At 40.1% G+C, this 21,207-nt stretch overlaps 1 protein-coding gene and 1 long non-coding RNA gene across 3 annotated transcripts in view; one reads left to right on the top strand and one right to left on the bottom strand.

The window, feature by feature from the left end:
* RSBN1L (round spermatid basic protein 1 like) overlaps window positions 1-7,137 on the bottom strand; it is a gene marked incomplete at its 5' end in the record, with an annotated part of 65,129 nt that extends 57,992 nt beyond the window's left edge. The window contains one exon of the mRNA XM_082661645.1: window positions 6,573-7,137. Coding sequence (XP_082517771.1) covers window positions 6,573-7,137 — 565 coding nt within the window. The remainder of the gene's footprint in view (window positions 1-6,572) is intronic.
* Window positions 7,138-7,343: 206 nt separating this feature from the next.
* The window catches only part of LOC309827028, a 128,240-nt gene continuing 114,376 nt past the window's right edge, over window positions 7,344-21,207 (top strand). For both annotated transcript variants that reach the window (XR_014297163.1, XR_014297164.1), the window contains exon 1: window positions 7,344-7,793. This is a non-coding gene — a long non-coding RNA (uncharacterized lncRNA). The remainder of the gene's footprint in view (window positions 7,794-21,207) is intronic.

A 21,207-nucleotide genomic window follows, 5' to 3' on the forward strand; every position in this document is an offset into this window, starting at 1 on the left:
AAACTATCTAAAGATCTGAAACCTAGATTTACTACTTATTTCATATCCTTCAGCAAGTCATTTAAATTATTCTGAGCTTCCATAAAGCACTTTCAAAAGTCTACTATCTAACTAAACTTTAAAGAAGTTGTGAAAATTAAATAAAAATTTATATAAAGTGCTGAGTATATAGTTCTATAAATGTTAACCCTTGTTCTTATTTTTTTTGTTTCTGTCCTCAAGAAGCTTATATTCTAGCACAAACTGCACCTAAGTACTCACTGCATCAGCTTGTGGCCCATCTCAAAAAAGCTTGACAGAATTTACTAATTCTGACATTTTCATTATCCTCAAAGGAGAAAACCAAAAGTATACTGTTCTGGTTTCTTCTGTATTAATTAAATTTTTTTCATGATAAAAAGTTAAATATTTTCAAAAAAAAGTTAAATATTTTAAATCTAAAATTCAAAAAAAATGTACAAAGTTTAATGTACCTTCAGAAATAAAAATGTTTAAAGTGATAAAAAATTAGTTTAGTTGGTAAGAGTGTACATTTTTTATTAATTCTCCTTAATCACACACACACAAAGATTTTATATAAGCCACAATTATTTCATCAGAATTCTTTTTACTCTAACTGAAAAAATATCATTATCTTTTCAATATCCTATTTTAAGTAGTTTATCTGTAATTTGAAACTTTAATTCATTTGAGGATGGTGAAAAATTAATGACATTTACTATAATAACTGGAAACCTCTGACATATAAACTTCTTTCAGCAAGTTAGTATGGTTCATACTAATACCAAAAATTCTCAGAAACCAGGATACCAATGGGAAAACTATACAGGTTATACATACCCATGAATTCAGTGAAACTAAACGTGTCCAATGTGTTATACAGGAAAGAATGGTTAGGAACTAATATCCCTACAAATGCCTACCATATACCAGGCTCATGTAATTCTAACAACCATGCTGTGGACACCGATAATAACAGATGAGTATGAGCTCGAAAAGATTAAGTGATTTCACCAGTGTCCCACAAATAGGAACAAATCAAAATAAGGCTAAAATTTAAGATCTCTTCTTGAAAAACATACCACAACAATAGGGAAAAAAAGAACTAGAAACATAAATTCCACCTTTAATGTAACTAGGAGATACTGTAACTGTAACCTGAGATATAATTTATAAAGACAGAACGTTGACGGTGGAATGGTAAATGACCTGGCATAAATGGAAGAAGGTTAAGGTAAGTCCCTATAGCAAGAAATAATGACAAAGAACCCTGTTTACTCTGCAGCACCCCAGAAGGGCTTAGAAATGGGAGGTGCTGGGAAAGGCAAGATGACAGAACCACACTGCTTCACCCCCCGCCCACGCTCCCACCCCCACACTCCTAAGGGAATGAGAGGTGTTCAGCAAAACTGAATCACACGGTGGCTCCAGCCTCAGGGGCGACACACACAGAAAAAGGGAGAAGCGAGTGCTGGTATGAATACAAGGAGACTAAGTGAAAATTTAGAAACTGGTGAGACCTGTAGTAGCTTTCTTCCTCCACCCAGCACTAGAACTCTGCCATCAATACTCATTACTTCTGCCAATCCTCTCCTCGCTCCATTATTCCACTTACGCAGACGGACAGAAAAATGAAGGACCATTATTTGAAGAAACTGAAAGCCTTCTTACCCACCACCTAGAGAAGAAAAAATAAAGATAAAAACAAGGGAGTTCATTAGTCACTAAGCTATGCTCATGCATGCCCAGTGAGCTTTCAATTAGTTTTGCAACATTCTCTTGAATATGAAGGAACTGCTGAGGATCACACAGATCTGAAGAAAGTCTTCAACAACAAAAAAAAGAGACCAAAACAAACAGAAAAATGAAGAACCAAAAACAATGCAAGGCATGGAAGAAAATGTCAAAGAAACTGTAATTAATATCCTTGAAGAGATAACAGAAGATGCTGTACCCATGAAAAAGAAACAAGATGCTATAATACAGAAATAGAGAAGAGTTCATAAAACATTTTTTTTTAAAAGATACCTGAAATTTTAAAATTCAGTGAAAGGGTTGAACTCTCCCAGATAGGACAGAAGACAGTTTTTTGGAGATCAAATTTCTCAGCATCAACATTGGAAGCCAAGCAATAAAGGAACACCTCCAAACTTTTAAGGAAAAATGATTTCCAACAGTCAAGTGTGACTCAACAGCACAACAGTCAAGTGTGAGGGTAAAAACGAACCCCCCCCCAAAATATCTCATGCACTCTTTCACGGTAATAGTAGAGAAACCAAAAAGAAGGAATCAACTAAAAGGAAGGCATGGGATCCAGGAAAAAAGGGACTCAACAAAAGTGAAAAAAATTCCCAGAATGTCCCAGGATAACAGCTTTGCAGCAGGCCTAAACAGAAAACAATCCAGAATAAAGCAGGAAGGACAGCTACAGAAGGGATGACTACAGGAATAAGTGGAAGTGGTAAGTTTATGTGACAGATTTGACCATGTGGAAAATTGTACTGAGAAGCATTTTACCGAGCTGCTGGAGGATACAGAAAGACAAAACTAAGCAAATGAAAAAACAAGGCATGAAAAGCAAAAGGTTACACGGGAAAACTAAATCATAGTAAACTACTATCTCAGCAGTGACAAATATTTGGTTGGAATGATGAAAACTCTCAACGTGAATTTAACCTGAAATTGCAGAATAACAGTATTAGAAAGATGGAGGAAAAGCCTAGTTTGAAAAACCTTTTAACATCTATCCCTTTAAAATCATTGATAATTACATACCTCAAATTATTCAATTCTAAGGAAAGCCTCTATTTTCATTAAATTCTGTAACTACACTTTCAAGGCAAAATTTAGTGAAATGCACTGGTTTTGTCTTGGGCTACTTCACAGGGTCATTTTAAGGAAATAAGGTAATAAATGCAAAGCAAAAATTCTAACAAAAATTAGAAGATCTATACAAGTTTTACTGGTTACTGGAATCAGTTAAGGCAGCTTATTATCTAGTAATATGTTTGTTCTATTGTTTGCTATAATTCTTTTTTTTAATATTTATGTATATATTTATTTTGGCTATGCCTGGTCTCAGTTGTGGCACACGGGGTCTTCGTTGCAGCATGTGGCATCCTCAGTTGCAGCATACAGGATCTTCTTACTGCAGCATACAGGATCTTCTAGTTGCAGCATGTGGACTTTTTAGTTGCAGCATGCATGTGGGACCTAGCTCCCCAACCAGGGATCGAACCTGGGCCCCCTGAACTGGGAACACGGAATCTTACCCACTGGACCGCCACACAAGTCCCTGTTTGTTGTAATTCTAAATGTTGGACACCTTCAGCACATGTTCACTTTTACCTTCCACATTTACCAGTTAATAATTTATTTAATCTTACAGGAAAATGGGCTGCGAACTCTTTAGTAGTTTACCTCTTTATACACCAAAATTTTTATTTCATAGTTTTAAAAATCTAGGACTTCCCCGGTGGCTCACTCGTTGGGAGTCCGTCTGCCAATGCAGGGGACACGGGTTCGAGCCCTGGTCCAGGAGGATCCCACATGCCGTGGAGCAACTGAGCCCGTGCACCACAGCTGCTGAGCCTGTGCTCTAGAGCCCATGAGCCACAAGGGCTTAAGCCCAGGCGCCTGGAGCCTGTGCTCTGCAACAAGAGAGGCCACCATAATAAGAGGCCTGCGCACAGCAGCGAGGAGTAGCCCCCGCTGGCGCAACTGGAGAGAGCCCATGGGCAACAATGAAGACCCAACGCAGACAAAAATAAATAAATAAATTTTAAAAATAAAATAAAAAATAAAACTAATTTTAAAAAATCTAAAATGTTTTGCACTTTTCTTTTTATAAGAAATAAATTTAACTTTTACTTGATGACTCAGGTTGTCATGCAAGTCGGCTACAGTACTATGACTAGATGGCCTCAGAGGTTTTAGGTCTGTAAGGCATCAACCCTTATGCTAAATGGACATAAACTGGTATGCTTTTATAACCTTCCTGTTCATCACTCTTAACTTTCAGATCTACTGTCAACGATCCTTCCTCTATCTGGATTGACCCATCTTTTATTTACTATGGGGTTAAAAAAAAAATCATCATGCTTCTGACTCAACATTTACTAAATGCCCTGCCTTTCATACACACACTTTCATTTAATCCAAATAACTTTTGTTAGAATGGTAGTCAATGTAAAAATTTAGCAGTTCTGACTAAAGACTTTAAAAAAAACTACTACAAATAAATACAGGAGTTTAATTGCTTAATGGAGTTTGGGGGCTGCATCTTTTGGATGGTTTGGGGGGTTTTGTTTGTTTTTTGAGAGAAGGATTTATTTTCCTTGCTTTGGTGTCTTTATAACTAATTTCCAGTTCTGATCAAGATTGGTTAATCAATGATCTATGGGATAATTGTGGGAGTCACTGAACTATCCTATGTGCTATCCTATCAACTATCCAACTTAGAGCAATACCAAAAAGAGATATACACTTAAAACTACAGACACGTGGTCATCCATTCACTAAGACTTTCACAAAAAACGCAGAAAAATGAGAAATGTATTGCAAATTAGGACTTTTATATTTGCAATTATATCTATATTAAATGCATGTATATAATTTTGTTATTTTAATACTTCTGTTGCTTAAAAAATTTCTTAGTTGAATAAAACAGAACCTCAATTCAGTTAAATCTGAACTTCAGAAGGATATGAGTACTTCCCAAATTAAGAGGTAAAGATTTTCACCATTAAATGTATCACCAAGACACTGAAAAGCAATCCTTCTCATTGATTTTTAGTTATTCCTCTATAAAATAGCAGCATTTCCATTAAAAAAAAGAAAGAAAAGAAAATCTTACCATAGTGTTACTATCTAGTCACTACTCAAAAAACCTACATAAATCATGGAATAAAAGCTATCATTGCTTATATTCAGGCTTAATAATGTAAGCTGTAGCCTTCAAAAGGAGGATTCTAAATGTAATTTAAAAGACTAGAAAACTTTCTCTTTAACAGTCATTTCACTTTAAAAGCAATTTATGTGCTCCAGAGAATTGTTAAAGAATGCTTACTTATTTATTTTCAGCCATTCCAATACATCGACAATGTTATACCCATATTCACGTTCTCATTCAAAGAACTTAGAAGAGCAAATACACTGTTTACACATCACAAATAAGACTGATATTGAGCTGCAAATGCTGACTTCCAGGCACCTTCAAATTTTAAATGTAATTATTAAAACAAAATTGCTTTAAAATACTAATCACCTAAAATCCCAGCCTAAAAGTCGTATAAATTCCATCCTGAAAACCACTTTCCTGGAAACAACACTCTCCAAAGCTGAGGGATCCTTTACCTTGTGCCAGAGTACCTGATGCCTACGCTTAGACGTCAAAGCTTTGCTACAGGCAAAATATCAAAAAAGTAACACTGTTGCTACATACTCGTGCACAACATTTTTAAAAATTGCGAAAATATACCTTTCTAATTCAAACAGAGAATTTTTCATGATCTAAGCTACCATTAGATCAGCAACGCTAAAACTGCTTGACATTTCATTTTTCCTAAAACAAACAAAAATACTTTCACGATACTGTGTATCAATGTACATTTATAATAAAGATCACTACGTGCTTTAAGCTTTTGATCACATAAAGATCTAATTTTCAACCAGTCTCCACGTTGTACCACTGTCAAAACTGTGTATCAAACATCTAAATAGGTAGGACCATCTATTTTATAGAAATACTTCCTGAAAATTATATGACTAGCCTACTTTTTAAAAGAAAACCGCGCAGTCGTGTCTGAAAAGAACGCTTAAGAATTTGCCTTTCTCTGATGCTAAAACATTTTGCAGCAAGTACTTGGTCTGGCCAAAAAACGTCAATGCTCCTGGATTTTATCATTTGCTGCAGGAAAAAAAGAATATGGCTGAAAATTCTTTCTGAAGGGTGGTATTTCAAACAGGACCACTCACAACACTTAAGAATACGGAGCGGAGAGGAGGGTGGAGGGAGGGTACCTTATGAAACAGCACACTCCGGGCCCTGCACACTACCTCATTTCCCTAATAGGGATGAAAAGCTCAGGCCTCTGGTAGCTTCCAGCTGACGCCAATGCGCTCCACACCCCTCTTTTTGACAGGATTTTCTGGCGTTGGAGCCTGTGTCACAAATACAAATTCCGTGATCACGTCTAAACGGTCTAATAATCAAGCGTCTTCTACAGGACCAAACCCTTTGCGATCCCATTCCCTCCCATCTCCCTCTGTAGCGAAACACACCTAGGCGGGTCCTCTACATCGAATTCTACAAATCCTGCCGCTCATTATCGAGGCAGAAACGATACAGAAAATAGATTTCAGCCATCCCCCTCGATGCTACCGAAATTACAGGCTCCATTTCCTGTCCCCATGGGGACCGCAAAATCTCCGAGGGAGAACCGGACGCCTCCCGCCCCCTCCAGGCTGGCGCAAGCGGCCCCCGCGCTCCCCCTGCCTGGGCCCCGCGGGCGCGAGCGGGTGGCGAGGACCCGGGGCGCCCTCCCTTCCCCCCACCCGGCGCCGGCACCCACCTCTCGGCAGCGGCTTCATCTCCCCATTCTCCTCGCGGGCTGCCCCGCCGGCCTCGCCTGCCCCGCCGAGGCCGTGCCTCCTCTTTTCCTTCTCTCGCTTCTCCTTGGGTCTGCGCGGCTTGGCGTTGGCTGAGGAGGCGGCGGCCGGCAGCAGGAGATGGTGAGGCTGAGCGTGCAGCAGCGTAGGAGGGACCAGCAGTTTGCGCGGCACCGGCTGGGACGAGGAAGCAGAGGCTGAGGAGGGGACGGCCGTGCCAGCGGAGAAAGAGAAATTGCTCCGAGCAGAGGACGGGGAGGGGGCAGCAGACAGAGCGGCGAAGCTCCAAGACCCAGGGCTGCCATAGCTCTGAGGCGAAGGTGCCGCGGAAGACTGCAGCTGCCTGCTGTTGCCGCCGCTGCCTCCTTCTCCGTTCAGTCTCCGCGGCGTCTTCTTCTCCTCAGTCCGGATCTTCTTGGCAGACAGAGGACCCGGCGGGTCCCGGGAGGGGGGCTGCAGCTTGGAAAACGGTTCTTTCTCCGAGACGGCGGCCGGGGCGCAGTGCACTAGGCTCGGCGGTTCCGCCATTTTGCGCTCCTGTTGTATTTACTCTCCTCCGCTCCCAGGCGCGGGGCAGGGGCGGGCTCTCCTCAGGGGGCAGGGAAGGGGCGGAGCGGCCGGGCCCTCCATTGGGCGAGCCACGCTGAGGGATATCTTAAGAACCAATCAAAAGCGCGAGTCTGGAGCCGAAGTTGTGGGGGGAATCGCCAAGCGTACCAGTTTTGGAGGTCACAGGGCCGCGGGGCGCGGCTAATGGCGGAGCAAGCTGTGAGGGGAGGGTCGTCCAGTTGTCGTCAGCGTGAACGCGGGTGCCCAGTGAGTGTCTGAGAGAACCCCAACTCCAGACCCCAAAGTCTGCCCCGGCCCCGCGCTCGTCTCTGCCTCGTCGACTTTGTCTTATACCACTGTCCCTTCCTTTTTCTCTGGGGGGTCCTTTTGGTCCCTCCCCTGCCTTTTCCCGCTCAGAAAGCCGAATTTCGCAGATTCTCAGCTCCGAAGAGAAAATTTTGCCGGAAATTAAATCCTTCCTTCTGTTAGGCAGTAGTCGATTGATGGGAGGAGCTAAAAGTCACTTGGTGTCCTGACAAGATGTGTTACTCTTTTGCTAAGATCGTCATCTCTAATGCTTTGAGGGAGGTAACTTCTGCACACCTAGAACTTTCGGATTACTACCGAGCTTGAAGGTAAGACTCTCCTGGAGAATTTTTTTTTTTCAAGCGCTTGTGATTAGACCGTTAAAGCTTTTAATTTTATTATCATTATTATAACTCAGATTCGCTAAGAAAAATTCACTAGCGATATTTATAGATGTTTGAAAAGCAAGTTTTTTTTTTAAGTGTGTATTTTAGCGTTTAGTTAGCAGTCTGAGTGTTAGATGTTTTGTAAGCGCGTGCTGTGAATTGTACCTTAGAAGATAAGGAATTTGAGAAGATGGGTTACAGTAATTGCAACCAAGTGAAGAGTACGATTATAATTTTACTCTAAGGTCTTACATGAGACCAAGAAGTCAAAGAAACAGATGTAAAAATAAAAGTAGTCAAATGAGGAGATGACCAGTCAGAGGATATTTTGAGTCCCAAAAGGTGCCCTAAGCTGCCTGTAACTTTGTGGAAAACAATTAAAAGTAACTTTCCAGAATTACCAGTTCTCGTGACCTCATGAAGTTGGAATTCTTTATTTTGTTTTCACTTTTGAGGGGTAAAGGGGATTGGTTTTAATAATATTTTGGAGTCAAAATTTAATATTGGTTTATAGACTTTTTTTTGAGGTGCATCAAATTTTTAAAGTAATGAAAACTATTCACTGTACTTTAATGCATAGCAATGAAAGCACGTGTAAGCTGTGTAGTTGGAATTGACTGACAGTAGATGTCTTACTGAAAAGTGTGGACAGAGATTATGGAGCTGGAAATCATCTGCTACTGACTAGCTTTGTGACCTCAGTCAGGGTGTTCTTTATCTGTCTGAACTTCTGTATATTTGATTACATGATTACTAAGATCCCTTCTGCGCCCTAAACTTCGGCTGTATTTAAGAAGCTTTTCAAAATCACACTGAAATTATTACAATTAAAATAACTGCTTAATTGTTGGCCCTCCAGATATGAGAGTGTCTCTTATATACATAATATAGTGCCTGTAAATTTGCACCATTTATACCGTTATCTTCCCTGCAGAAGTCTGGAAAATCTGACTTCTTAAGGGCCCAGCTAAAGTGGACTCTCACCTGAATTCGTTACTAATTGCACTATATTCTTTTATACACTCTTATCAAGGCAGACCCTAAATTTATAGAGCCTGAGCAAGAGTGTGGTTATGGAGGTTCACAGACCGTGTGTCTAAATATTTAAGTTATAAATCAAGATAACAAACTATTATTAAAAATATATTCTACTCTCCTACCTTGGCAAATCTACTTAAATAATGATCTGGAAAGCCAGGTTTAAATTTAGAATTCTTGGACTTCTGGAGTCCTCAGACTGATCCTGTTCTCTTCCCATTCCCAACTTCTTCACCCACCTCACCCAGCATGTCCAAGCTATGTCCACATCTTGAACCCCCTGCAAATAGTGATGTGTAATCAGCTGCTCCATCTGCCCTCAGATCTAGCCACTCTGAAAGAGGAGTGCAGGCTCAAGGGACAGACATGGCCCCTTGACCTCATGGACTCCTTGTCCTTTGCAGCAGGAGGAGGGTACTCACTCAGGTCTAAGGGCAGTACTGTTACAAAACATGCTCAATTATCTGTCTTTTCTCCCATGTAATCAGCCATTCCCTTACAACTAGGTCATTCCTAACAACGTTAAACTAGGAGAGAATTCCCACTACTGTCACCAATTCCTACTGGCTTAATCTCTACTACCACTAAAACCATCCACTTCTCTCCATGTCCATTGTTGGTACCCTATTCCAAGTACCACCCCTCTCACCTGGATGACAACAGTAGCCTTTTTTCTGGTCTTCTTATACTCCAGTTTTCTCCAGTCTGCCTACCATTCTACCCAGAATGCACTTTTCAAAGATAAATCTGATCTTGTCACTTTTCCTTGCTTCAGACCCATCAAAGGCTTCCATTTCTCTTAGGATAAAGAACAAAATCCTTAACTGACCAACAAAACCCATCATGATCTAGCCCCTTCCTCTTCTATCTCAAAGTAAAAGGTCTTCAATTTCCAGAATGCACCATACTGTCTTACAATTTAGGAATATTATATATGTTGTTTCCTCTACCCAACTGCTTTTCTCTTTACCTGATGCTTATGTGATGATTTGGATAATGGGCATAAGGGAGGCAGATGTCATTAATACCTCCTACATTTCTAATCTGCGTGACTTGATGGACAGTGGGACCATTCACTGAGCTAGGAGACACTGGAAGAGTGACAAGTTTGGGATGCTCTTTGATCTTGGACCTGATGAACATGAGGTACCTATGAGACATCACATCCTTTGGATCTCAGCTCAAGCTAAGCCTCACTTCCTTGGAGAAGCCTTCTCTCCCTGTCAAGACTAGATTCCTAACTTGCTGGTTCCTTTTCTTCTTGTCCTCATTTCTTTTCACTTGTTGTTGTTTACTCACTTATTATCTCTCCCACCTCTTTTCATTCCTCCTCTAACAGCTAACAGCTCTATTGAAAACATACTACCCTGTACCCTGGTTCTCCATCTTCTTGTCTGACACCTGGCTGCCCTCTGAGGACACAGACTGTACTTTTTTTTTCTCTCTCTCTCATATGCTATTTTAATTAATTTTTATTGGGGAGTTGGGGATTCTTAGGGTTATGTCATTGCTCTTTATCTGACTCTAAATACCTCTATGTGATATTATGCATCGCAGTGTCTTCTGATTTATTAGAAATGCTGTCAATTCCCAAGTCTTTCTCTCCTGCCTTGACCTTCTGCCCGATTCCTGACTCTTATCCAGATTGTAAATGTATGTTGCCCCTTTTGTAGCCACTTACACCTCAGATTTTATATCATCCATTCTCATCCTCCCATGTGTCATTCTCCTGCATTTTTTATCCACGTTAACATTCAAGCTACAAGCCTGGGACTCTTCTTTGACTTCTTTTTTTCTCTCACCCTCTGCGTTAAGTCAGTCACTGTCTCTAGCCAGTTTCTCTTCTCCATTCCCACTGCTGCCTCTTGCCTTCAGGCCTCAAGCCAGCTTGGATTTTGTCAATGATCCCTTCCTAACTGTAAGTCTTCCATCTTCTAAACTATCCTCCATGCTGCTTCCAAAATTATATTTCTAAAATATTAACCTGATTATGCCTCAGTCTCTTCACTAATTCCCTTTGGCATATGGGATAAAAGTCACACTTTCCAGTGTAAATACAAGCCATTCTTTTTTTTTTTTTTTTGCGGTACGCGGACCTCTCACTGTTGTGGCCTCTCCCATTGCGGAGCACAGGCTCCGGACGCGCAGGCTCAGCGGCCGTGGCTCATGGGCCCAGCCGCTCCATGGCATGTGGGATCTTCCTGGACCGGGGCACGAACCCGTGTCCCCTACATTGGCAGGCGGACTCTCAACCACTGTGCCACCAGGGGAGCCCAAGCCATTCTTGATATAACCCCAGCACTCCTTTCTCTGTCACTCTCCTACAGCTTTCCTCTGTTTCATCTATTCTGAACTATGTGTAATTGCCAAAAGAGTGGCATTCTTTGTCGCTCTGTGCATTCTGCCTGTCATACCCCTCCAAGATTGGGTTCAAGCATCTCCCTAGTACTGTGCTTCCTGACCTGCCAAATCAGAGTTGATCGTTCCTTTGTGCCATCATCATTCTGCCTAGGAGCATTTAACTCAGTGTTCTCTGCTTCTAGCCTGAGAGCCTCCGTAAGAGCAGGGATGATGCATTATTTATATTTGTATGCATAGTATCTGGGACATGGTTAGAAAACAAATGTTGAAAAGAAGTATATAAAGAGCAGTTTTGATCTTTATGGTAAGATGAGGATCAGAGGTTACAATCAAATGGTCTTGATAGGTTAAAAAAATAATAAGGCAGGTTGACTATAATATAATAGGAAGTGGTGAGGACTGTGGAAACTGGGAATTATATGCCTTATCTACAAGGTACATTGCTGATTGTTCCTATATGGAAATGAAGCAGGCCTACTTGCTAAATATCTAGATTTTTTTAATGTGAGGTTTCCTAAGAACCTGTGCAAGCCAGACACAACATATCTGTGGGTCACGTAACCCAGTCTGACTTCTGATCTAGAAAAAAGTGACTTAACTTCGGATAAGGTAGCCTTTGAGAGTTTTGTTTGTTTGTTAACTCAGGGCCCTTCCTTTGTCAATTGCTAGAATAGACAGATACTAAGCAAATATATGTGAACTCGTAGCCACGATAAATGTGTGTTAGCAGTGTTTAGAGCTGTCCTCCTAGAATCTGGTTTTCTCTGTGTATAATGTCCTCCAGTATTCCTGAGCCTAACTGATTTTTGCTCTGCAGTATACTATCCTCTGGCCTTGTCCAGGTTCCTGATACCCTGAGCTTTTTTTTTTTTTTTTTTTAATTTATTTATTTATGGCTGTGTCGAGTCTGCATTGCTGCACACGGTCTTTCTCTAGTTGCGGTGAGCGGGGGCTACTCTTCCTTGCCGTGCGTGGGCTTCTCATTGCGGTGGCTTCTTTTGTTGCAGAGCATGGGCTCTAGGCGCGCAGACTTCAGTAGTTGCGGCACACGGGCTCAGGAGTTGTGACTTGCGGGCCCTAGAGCGTGGGCTCAGTAGTTGTGGCGCACGGGCTTAGTTACTCCGCAGCATGTGGGATCTTCCCGGACCAGGGCTTGAACCCGTGTCCCCTGCACTGGCAGGCGGATTCTTAACCACTGCACCACCAGGGAAGTCCCCCCTCTGCTTTATGAAACCCTGTATTAACCTTAAAGACATCCCTTCTACCCTTCTGGCATGGAAATCTCAAAGTCCTACTCTATCACACTGACCTGCACATCTTTATGTGTCTTTCTTTTGTGAATCAACATTGACCAGTTATAAAGGGTGGTTCTATGCCTTAGGAAAGCCTGATCTTTTCAACTTTCATGTTGTCAGTTCTAATTTAGTCCACACTTAACAGGAGCCAGCAAACTTGTTCTGTAAAGAGCCAGATAGTAAATATTTTAGGCTTTGCAGACCACATGTCTCTCTAGCAACTACTGCTTGTAGCACAAAAGCAGCCATAGACAATGTATTAATGAGTGGGCATGGCTGTGTTCCAGTAAAACTATAAAAATAGGCAGGCTAGATTTGGACTGCAATATATAGTTTGCTGACTCTTGCTCTAGGATTTTGATTTCTACCTTTGATTTCTACCTTTATATCATGTGGAAAAATGGAAAGAACATCTCTTCCACACTCCCCTTTGCTCCTGCTGCATCAGTCACATGGCTTTCTCTCTGTTCCTTGATCATGCCCAGTCCTGCCTAAGACCCTTGGCCCAGGCTAGTTCCCTGCCTGGAACACTTCTTCCCTCCCACCTCTAACTCTTCTTTCAGATGTCATTACAGGCCTTCCTCTTTTCATTATTCTTGGTCACAGCATTCTCTTTCTTTCAGAGCACCTATCACAGTTTATAATTATTTTACAATTATTTCCTTACTCTTTATCATTTGTCTCCCTCAGTAAATAGTAAGCTCCATGGGGACAGGGACCACATCTTTCTTATTCACTCTTACTCACCACTGTATCTCTGGAATCTAGCAAATGCCTTGTATACATTAGACACCCACCAAATGGTTATTGAATGGATAAATCAATTAATGACTCAGCCTGAATTTTGATTAACTAATTTAGATGTTTTTCACCAGAAACTAATAGAATAGTTCTATAGTGATGCAGTAGTATATCCACAAAAAAATCAATGGACTTCCCTGGCAGTCCAGTGGTTAAGACCCCATGCCTGCACTGCACGGGGTGCGGGTTCAATCCCTGGTCAGGTAACTAAGATCCCACATGCCACATGGTACAGCCAAAAAAAAAGTCAAAATTTTAGCTTTCTGATGAATCTAGTTATACCTACATATGCATTTCAGTCATAGTGACTGTTTCTTAGTTTATTAGTTTTACTCTTTCTTAATGTATTGATATTAGTACAGTGATGCATTGAAAATTCATACAACTCAGAATACATTTCTATAAGTCCTTTCCAAAAGAGCAGAATAGCTCTAGCTGCAGATCTGAATAGTGAAACAATGCCAGGTTTATCGCATGAGATTTTATGGGTGTCCCCCTCATACAGGGATGGTCAGGGCTGTAAGAAAAACACTGACATAATCTTGTCCTGTAGGAAGAAAGGTCTATTTAGATAACAGAGTAGTAACAGGGGTAAGCGGGTCAATTTTGATTCTTCCATAGCTGTCTTCAGAATCTTGGAGTTAAGCAACTCTGAATAAACTTCAAAAAGAACTCTATCAAACTGGAACAAAACATAATGTCTAGGACCAGTTTCTTTGTATTCATCTGAAAACTTTCTGTTTTACTGTTGAAGTAAAAAACCTATTGACCAGCATTGCATCCATCCACACCTAACCTGTTAAAAGAACGATTGGAATTAACTATAGAAAAGGAAACTTATTAACGTGCATAACATTATATTTTTGCCCTTTCTGCTGACAGATAAGATCCCTCTCAAGTTTGAATCCATGTATACATATATGACAAAAGAACCCACTGAACCATAGATTCACCATTAATTTCTCTGGCATCCACCAACATTGGGCTCTGTGATGATTATGTAAATCTTTTCCCTCACCCTGGTTATAATCATTCTTAAATTTAAGAGGTAAAAAACAACCTATTTGAGGTCCCAGAGTTGAGATATGCTCTGTGTTGTAAGTAGAGGTGTTGCATACAGAAATAATTAAAGTAACTCTGGTTAAAAAAATAAAAGGCGGGACTTCCCTGGTGGTCCAGCGGTTAAGACTCCGCATCCTCAGTGCAGAGGGCCCGGGTTCGATCCCTGGTCAGGGAACTAGGTCTCGCATACTGCAACGAAGACCCGGGGCAGCCAAATAAATAAATTAATTAATTAATTAAAAGGCAATTAATTATTATGAGATCAGGTTACAAGAAAAAGTTAAAGTACCCAAATAGCATTTGTTTAGCCATATAGTATCCAAGATAAAAATTTTTAATAAATAAAGGATGGATGTGGGGACACCAGGAGAAAATTATCATTCAAATTCAAGTGCAACTATTAGTTCACTTGAGTATCTCAAAAACATTTCAGACTCATCATATCAGCTCCTTCTCACAATATTTTATAGGCTCCTCCTCTGGAGACTCTCAAGTTTCAATTTAAGGGCATTTTTTCCCTCACATTATTCCTTTTCTTGGCCAATCTCAAAAATGCCCATAATGTCAGTAAATTGTTTTTATAGTGACAGTTCCCCAGCGTATATCTGTTAACCTGGCTGGTCCTCTGTGTTTGTGACCTAACCACTCAGCATCTTCCACAGATATATCAAAAGCACCTCAAACTCAGTATGTCTGTGGCAGAGATGTCTAGTATCTGTTTTCCCCCTTCTTCCTACTACCTGAACTTTATTTCATTCAGGTGCAACGTGCCTAGGTAAAAAAATACAAACAAACAAAAATGTAGACTGCCCAACCTCCCTCATTCCTAGGGATGGCAGTGATGTCATGGAAGTCTGGGTGAGGCTTTCAGGACAGCTCCTTTCAGGGTTGGAGGGGGCACTTAACCCCTTTGCCCTTCCCCCTTTCTCTCCGGCCTGGAACTTGGGTAAGGGGGAAAAGAAAGGGCCTTAACTATCAAGATGTGAAACTTTCAGCCTGTATTTTTCTAATTCAACAATGCAGGTGAGTTGAACTCTCACCTCTTAACCACTGATATTTTACAACAAATATGACTTAACTGCTTGCTCAATCACAGTCTTTCCAGTTCGCATATGTACTCAAGTTTGGGGCAAGTTGAAAATTGTAGGTGAGGCAATGGCTGCTGCTTAAAGGCTTCGTTGGAGAGTCAGCAGCCACCACAGAGCAGGAAGAAGGCAGAAAGAATAAAAGGGATCAAACAGAGTAAATAGAAACCATCTGTAACATCTCTTGGCAGGTTAATTTTGCTGCCAGAATTTTTGTATGGAAGGACATCAGATCATTTTGATACTTATTTATTTATTTGGTTGTGCTGGGTCTTAGTTGTGGCAGGTGGGCTCCTTAGTTGCGGCTTGAGGGCTCCTTAGTTGCTGCATGCATGTGGCATCCAGTTCCCTGACCAGGGATTGAACCCGGGGCCCCTGCATTGAGAGCATGGAGTCTTACCCACTGTGCCACCAGGGAAATCCTTTGATACTTATTTTTAAGAAAGGGATAGGAAGCCTGTAAAATGTATGTCAGGAGCCTTACTCAGTGTTGTAAATCTCTAAAAAGACAAGCCTAAGTTTTATGGTACTAGTCAGTTTTCTGGAAAGAGGGAACTATTTTAGCTAAGAATTGGTGGGTAGAGGGCAAAGTATATATTATGACTTTGAAACCTAAGTGTGGCAAAGGGTGTAAAGAAAGATTATAAATTCATAGAATTTCTAGATTGAAAACCCAGCCCTGTACCCAATTTGTGAATTTCCTTTGCTGCTTATACTTTACTTTGTTCTTGAACAGGAAAACTTCACCTCCAGAATAACTGTTCTCTGCTTCATTGTTTCAGCCACATTTGCAGACCATCACTGTGGGTAGGGGGATAATGTTTACTGAGTGCCTTGTGTAAGCCTCATGTTTGTGGACATTTTACCTCATCCTATGCTTTGAAAAGCCTTACAAGGAACTTTTCACAAATGAACTGGAATTCCATGTTCATCCTGACACTAAACTAATTTTCTAATGTAGCCTATCTTGCAAGAGGAAGCAGAAGTCTAAAGTGTCAAAATTTTAAATCTAAACATTGATCATGCCTTTTTAGAAATTTCAGTTAATTAAATTATGTTTCAAAAATACACATTCAGAAAAGATGCAGTGTTTCTTAGGGTGCTGGTAGACACAAGTGCTTTTATCTCATACTAGACCAAGAGTATTTTTAGGGGAAGGAGTGAGAGTGGGAGAGGGTAAGGACAGACAGACCTATATAAGCAGTGGCTTGAACTTCTCAAGACACTTTACAGTTCAGTTGCCCAGACAAAGTCTGGGTAACCTGAATATCCTGAAGCCGGTCTAACAGATTCCCAGAAGGGATGACCCACAGAAAAACAATTTTGTGCAAATGCTGCACTTGTCAGTAGAGCCAGGAAATTACAAAACTATGACTGTCACAAAGTTATCATTTCAATTTTTTGATTTCACAGATTCTAATTTGAAAAGCTTGTCTGAATAATTAATGAACAGCGCCATGAAGTAACATGTATCTTGCCTCAGGTGCAAGTGCTGGCTTTTCTTGATTCTCCTTGGATGAACGACTACTTCTGTGTACCATTAGATTGAAAAACAGATGTATAACTAAAACAGCTAAACTAAAAAACCATCAAATAAATACCCACTTTTGAAGTTAACTTTTTAATCCAAGCCAAGCTCTGATTAAGTCTATTTACATTGTAATTTCTATTTTTAGGATTTTAATCCTAGTCTTTGCCCCATTTTATCCCTATGTTTGATTTCAATGAGTAGAAAATACTAAATTCTAGAATAAATTCACTGGGAGCTTTACATCTGTTAGTGAAAGAGGACAGAAAAAGGAGGTATAAATCAGGTATCTGGAAACCTTGACTACCACGGCATGAAACCTGGGGTCAAGGGTTGCCACATCCAACCTTGCCAGCACAGATGGGCAAGTTCAAGTGCCAAGCAAAGAGGGTAAGCTTTCTATGTGTAGAATTCTTATAACCTTGGGTGGAGTTTGCCCTGAAGTCTTAATCTTGCCATCTGAGTTTACAAATACTGCCAGTGTACCTTGACCATCACCTTGATCTAGGTCAAAAGTGTGAGTGGTATAGGGACTTCCCTGGTGGTCCAGTGGTTAAGACTCCGCACTTCTAATGCAGGGGGCATGGGTTCCATCCCTGGTCAGGGTACTAAGATTCCACATGCTGTGTGGCGCGGCCAAAAAAAAAAAAAAAAATAGTGTGAGTGGAATGGACATTTAGAGATTTCAGCTTCTTCATAGTGAACTGTAAGTACATGGGCATAGGTATTAGAGGCACACAGGTCCTCTTAAATATTGTTTGATGATGATACCAAGTTAAGTGCTTCAGTGTATTATAGGAAAGCAAGCCTAAAATGATGCAGCACCAATATAAATTACAGGTATGCAGTCATAACGTGGTATGCTTGTAAATGAATAATTAACTCCATTTGGAGATTAAATACCACTTTTGATGCCCCAGGTAGAGGTATTAAACAGGAAAACACAAATGCCTAGTGGCAAATGATACAGAATCTTTTGCAGATGTGAAGGACGTTGTTATTTTTATTTCTGTGGTCAGGCTAATGTCTATGACCACTCTGACTAACTGAAAACATAAATCATATTTACATGAACTTATATTTGCCTCTCCCCCTCAGTATTCTTTCATGTTTATAATATGTTTAGTAATTTTTAAAAAAATTTTTTGCTAATCAATGATCTTATTGTTTTCTACAGTTTCTGTATTCCTTGATATACTACCTCTTATGCTAGAGGTGCTTCTCTTATTACCTCTTTATGGATGCCCTTCTTCAGTTTATCTTCAATTAATATGTAGTCTGCTTTTTCTTATTTTCCATATACATTAAGTATTTAGTTAGTAAATATTTATAGGATGTGAGGGTGATCTGGCTGCAACATCTGTCACCCCATTAATCACCAGGGTTGATCTGGCCAATCTGGCTGGCTAGGAAGGTATCCCCTCCCTCACTACTCCATGTGTGTCCCTCCCAAAGCTGTGCGCTCGGTCGAAGAGGACAACCGTCCTCAGTAGAGGTGGACCATTCTTAGGTCAAGGGTATAGGAGTAGCTGTGCTCCCCTGCTAGAACCTCCAAACAAGCTCTCAAGTAAATACTTACAAAGCATCCACATGCTGCCAGGCAGTAGACTAAGTGCTAAGAATGTAGCAGTAGACAAGGCAGACATGGTCTCTGTCCTCGTGGAACAGACTACTCTGTAGTCACAATTTCTGTTTCCAAATAAGCTTTTCATTAGTGCTTTGTTTTTCAAGACTGTCATTTCATTTCTTACTGATTTATTTGTATAACAAACGGCATTGAGTATCTGTGGTGTACCCAGCACTGTGTGATAATATAATTGAGAAGATAGATGTCAACAGGTGAATTATAGCACTACGGTTAAAATAATGCAGTGGTGGCATGAACTATGTACAGTGAAGATGCAAAAGGCAGGTCAACAACACTAGCTGGAGAAATGGGGAAGAAAATCCCAGAGAAGATGATATTTGAGCTGACTTTTTAACAATTAGAAGGCAAGAAGATGGAAAACGATTTTTGAGGCTGAGGAAAGAGCAGTTAGAAAAAGATATGTAATAATGACATATTTAATGTGGTTTTCTCTGTGAGAAGTTCATTGTAGTTCAAGTATACGGGGCATGAAATGCCGTAAAAGGAGAGGAGTCTCTAAAATAGACAAGAACCAGATTGTGAAAGGTGTTGCTCATGACTGCCTTGGCATGCTGAAGACTCAGTGCATGCATTTTGTTAATTTAAGGGCTTAATGAGGAAGAGTGGAAAATGTTCATGTAACTGTGTTTCACTTCCTTCTGATTTCTCGCAGGCTTCACCAAGTATTGCTTCCTAACTCTAGCTGAATACTTCTGCAGGTCATGCTTTTTAACTCTCTGTGTAATACTTAAATGCTATCTCAGTTATCACAGCTTTTCTACAAAATGAATAAAATTAGGAAAAATTTGAAATTCTAAAATTAGATTTACATTAGCTCTCTAAAATATTGTTGGAATTTAAAATATCATTCATTTTATACAATAATCTCTTTATTTAGCTCTCCTGTTTATATTCCTTATGATTACTTGTATTTTTTGTTCAAAAGCATAAAAATATTTTGAAAGTAAAACAGTAAAATTGTAAAATATATTTATATTGATTACAAAACGATACTTACATAGCTTCTTCCTGCTTCTTCTCTGTTTTTAAAAAACAAGTGTCTCTTTTGAAGAGATTCTACCACACACACAGATGCAAAAGCAAGGGAAAGTAATTTAAAATACTATTGAACCAAATAAAGCCAATGAAGCTTAAACCAATGGTTTATTTTATAGGAAGGATCAAGTCAATATTTACCCATTCTTGAAAAGGAAAATCTGAAAGTGGAAGGTATATGTGTAAGCCTTTCCTTACTTTCAAGAAGCGTATATTATGGACTTTATGTCAAACTCCATTTTAGTCACTGGAAATATAAAAATCAATAATACCGTCCATGCTCTCGATGGACTTGTTGTCTAGTGAAATATTTAGTTGAACCACATGAAATTACATCGGTTTTTAGATCAAAAATAGTCACATATCAGTTCAGCCTAAATGTATATGTAAACAGAAATTTGCAATAATAGAGATATGAACAAGGTGCTAACTGCCCTGCAAAAGTGCTTTGTGCTGCCTAGAGCAGTCTGTTGCAGGCTTTCCATAGATGACATTTGAGCTGAGTTTCAGAAGACGGTTGAGAGTTCACTATGTGTTCACGGGAAGCAAAGAGAATGAGCACATTCCAGTAATAGGAAACAGCAAGTTCAGAGTTGCTGAACCGAGAAAGAGCCTGGCACATGTGGGAAACTGCAGATACTTTAGATTGGTTGGAATGCCAGGTATGTGGTGGGTGACCGAAGAGGCAGGCGAAGTAAGCAGAGGGCAGATGTTAGAAGGTAGGATGTACCAAGCCAAAGAGCTTGACTTTATCCTTGAAATTGGTGAGATGTGTATAATCCAGAGTGTGTGCAAGCAACCTGTTATGGTTCATAAAGAAAATATTACTACTTCTAGTATATTTACCTTTGTATTGTTTTTTTAAATTTTCCAATTGTGTAGGGGTTACAGTGTATATAATTTTCTGCAGTACTGGATGTAAATAATTTATAAATAAATAAATAACATGTATTATGGTGCATTATGGGCTGAATTGTGTCCCCTCCACGGAATTTATGTTGAAATCCTAACTTCTGGTATTTCAAAGTATGACCTTAATTGGAAATAGGGTCATTACAGATGTAATTGGTTAAGATGAAGTCATATTGGAGTAGAGTGGGCCCCTAAGCCAATATGACTGGTGTTCTTGAAGATAAAGGCAGATTTTGGGGTAATGCTTCTAAAAGCCAGAGAACTCCAAGATTGCCAGCATACCATTAGGAGCTAGGGGAGAGGCATGGAACAGATCCTTCCTTCATAGCCCTCAGAAGGAACCATCCATGTTGGCATCTTGATCTTGGACTCCTAGTCTCCAAAACTGTAAGACAATTTTCTGTTGTTTAAGCCACCCAGTTTGTAGTACTTGGTTACAGCAACCCTAGAAAATGAGCACATGCTACGGGATCGGAAAGTTTAAAGACCCTGATTAGATGATGGGGAGCAATAGAAGAGGTGGTTTATGTTTAAGAGTCCAAATTATTTATGTCCTGTAATTATTCAGTCTCAGAATTCAGTAATTTACTTA

The sequence above is a fragment of the Grampus griseus genome, assembly GCF_964374135.1.
Source record: "Grampus griseus genome assembly, chromosome: 9".
NCBI classification, from domain to species: Eukaryota; Metazoa; Chordata; class Mammalia; order Artiodactyla; family Delphinidae; genus Grampus; species Grampus griseus.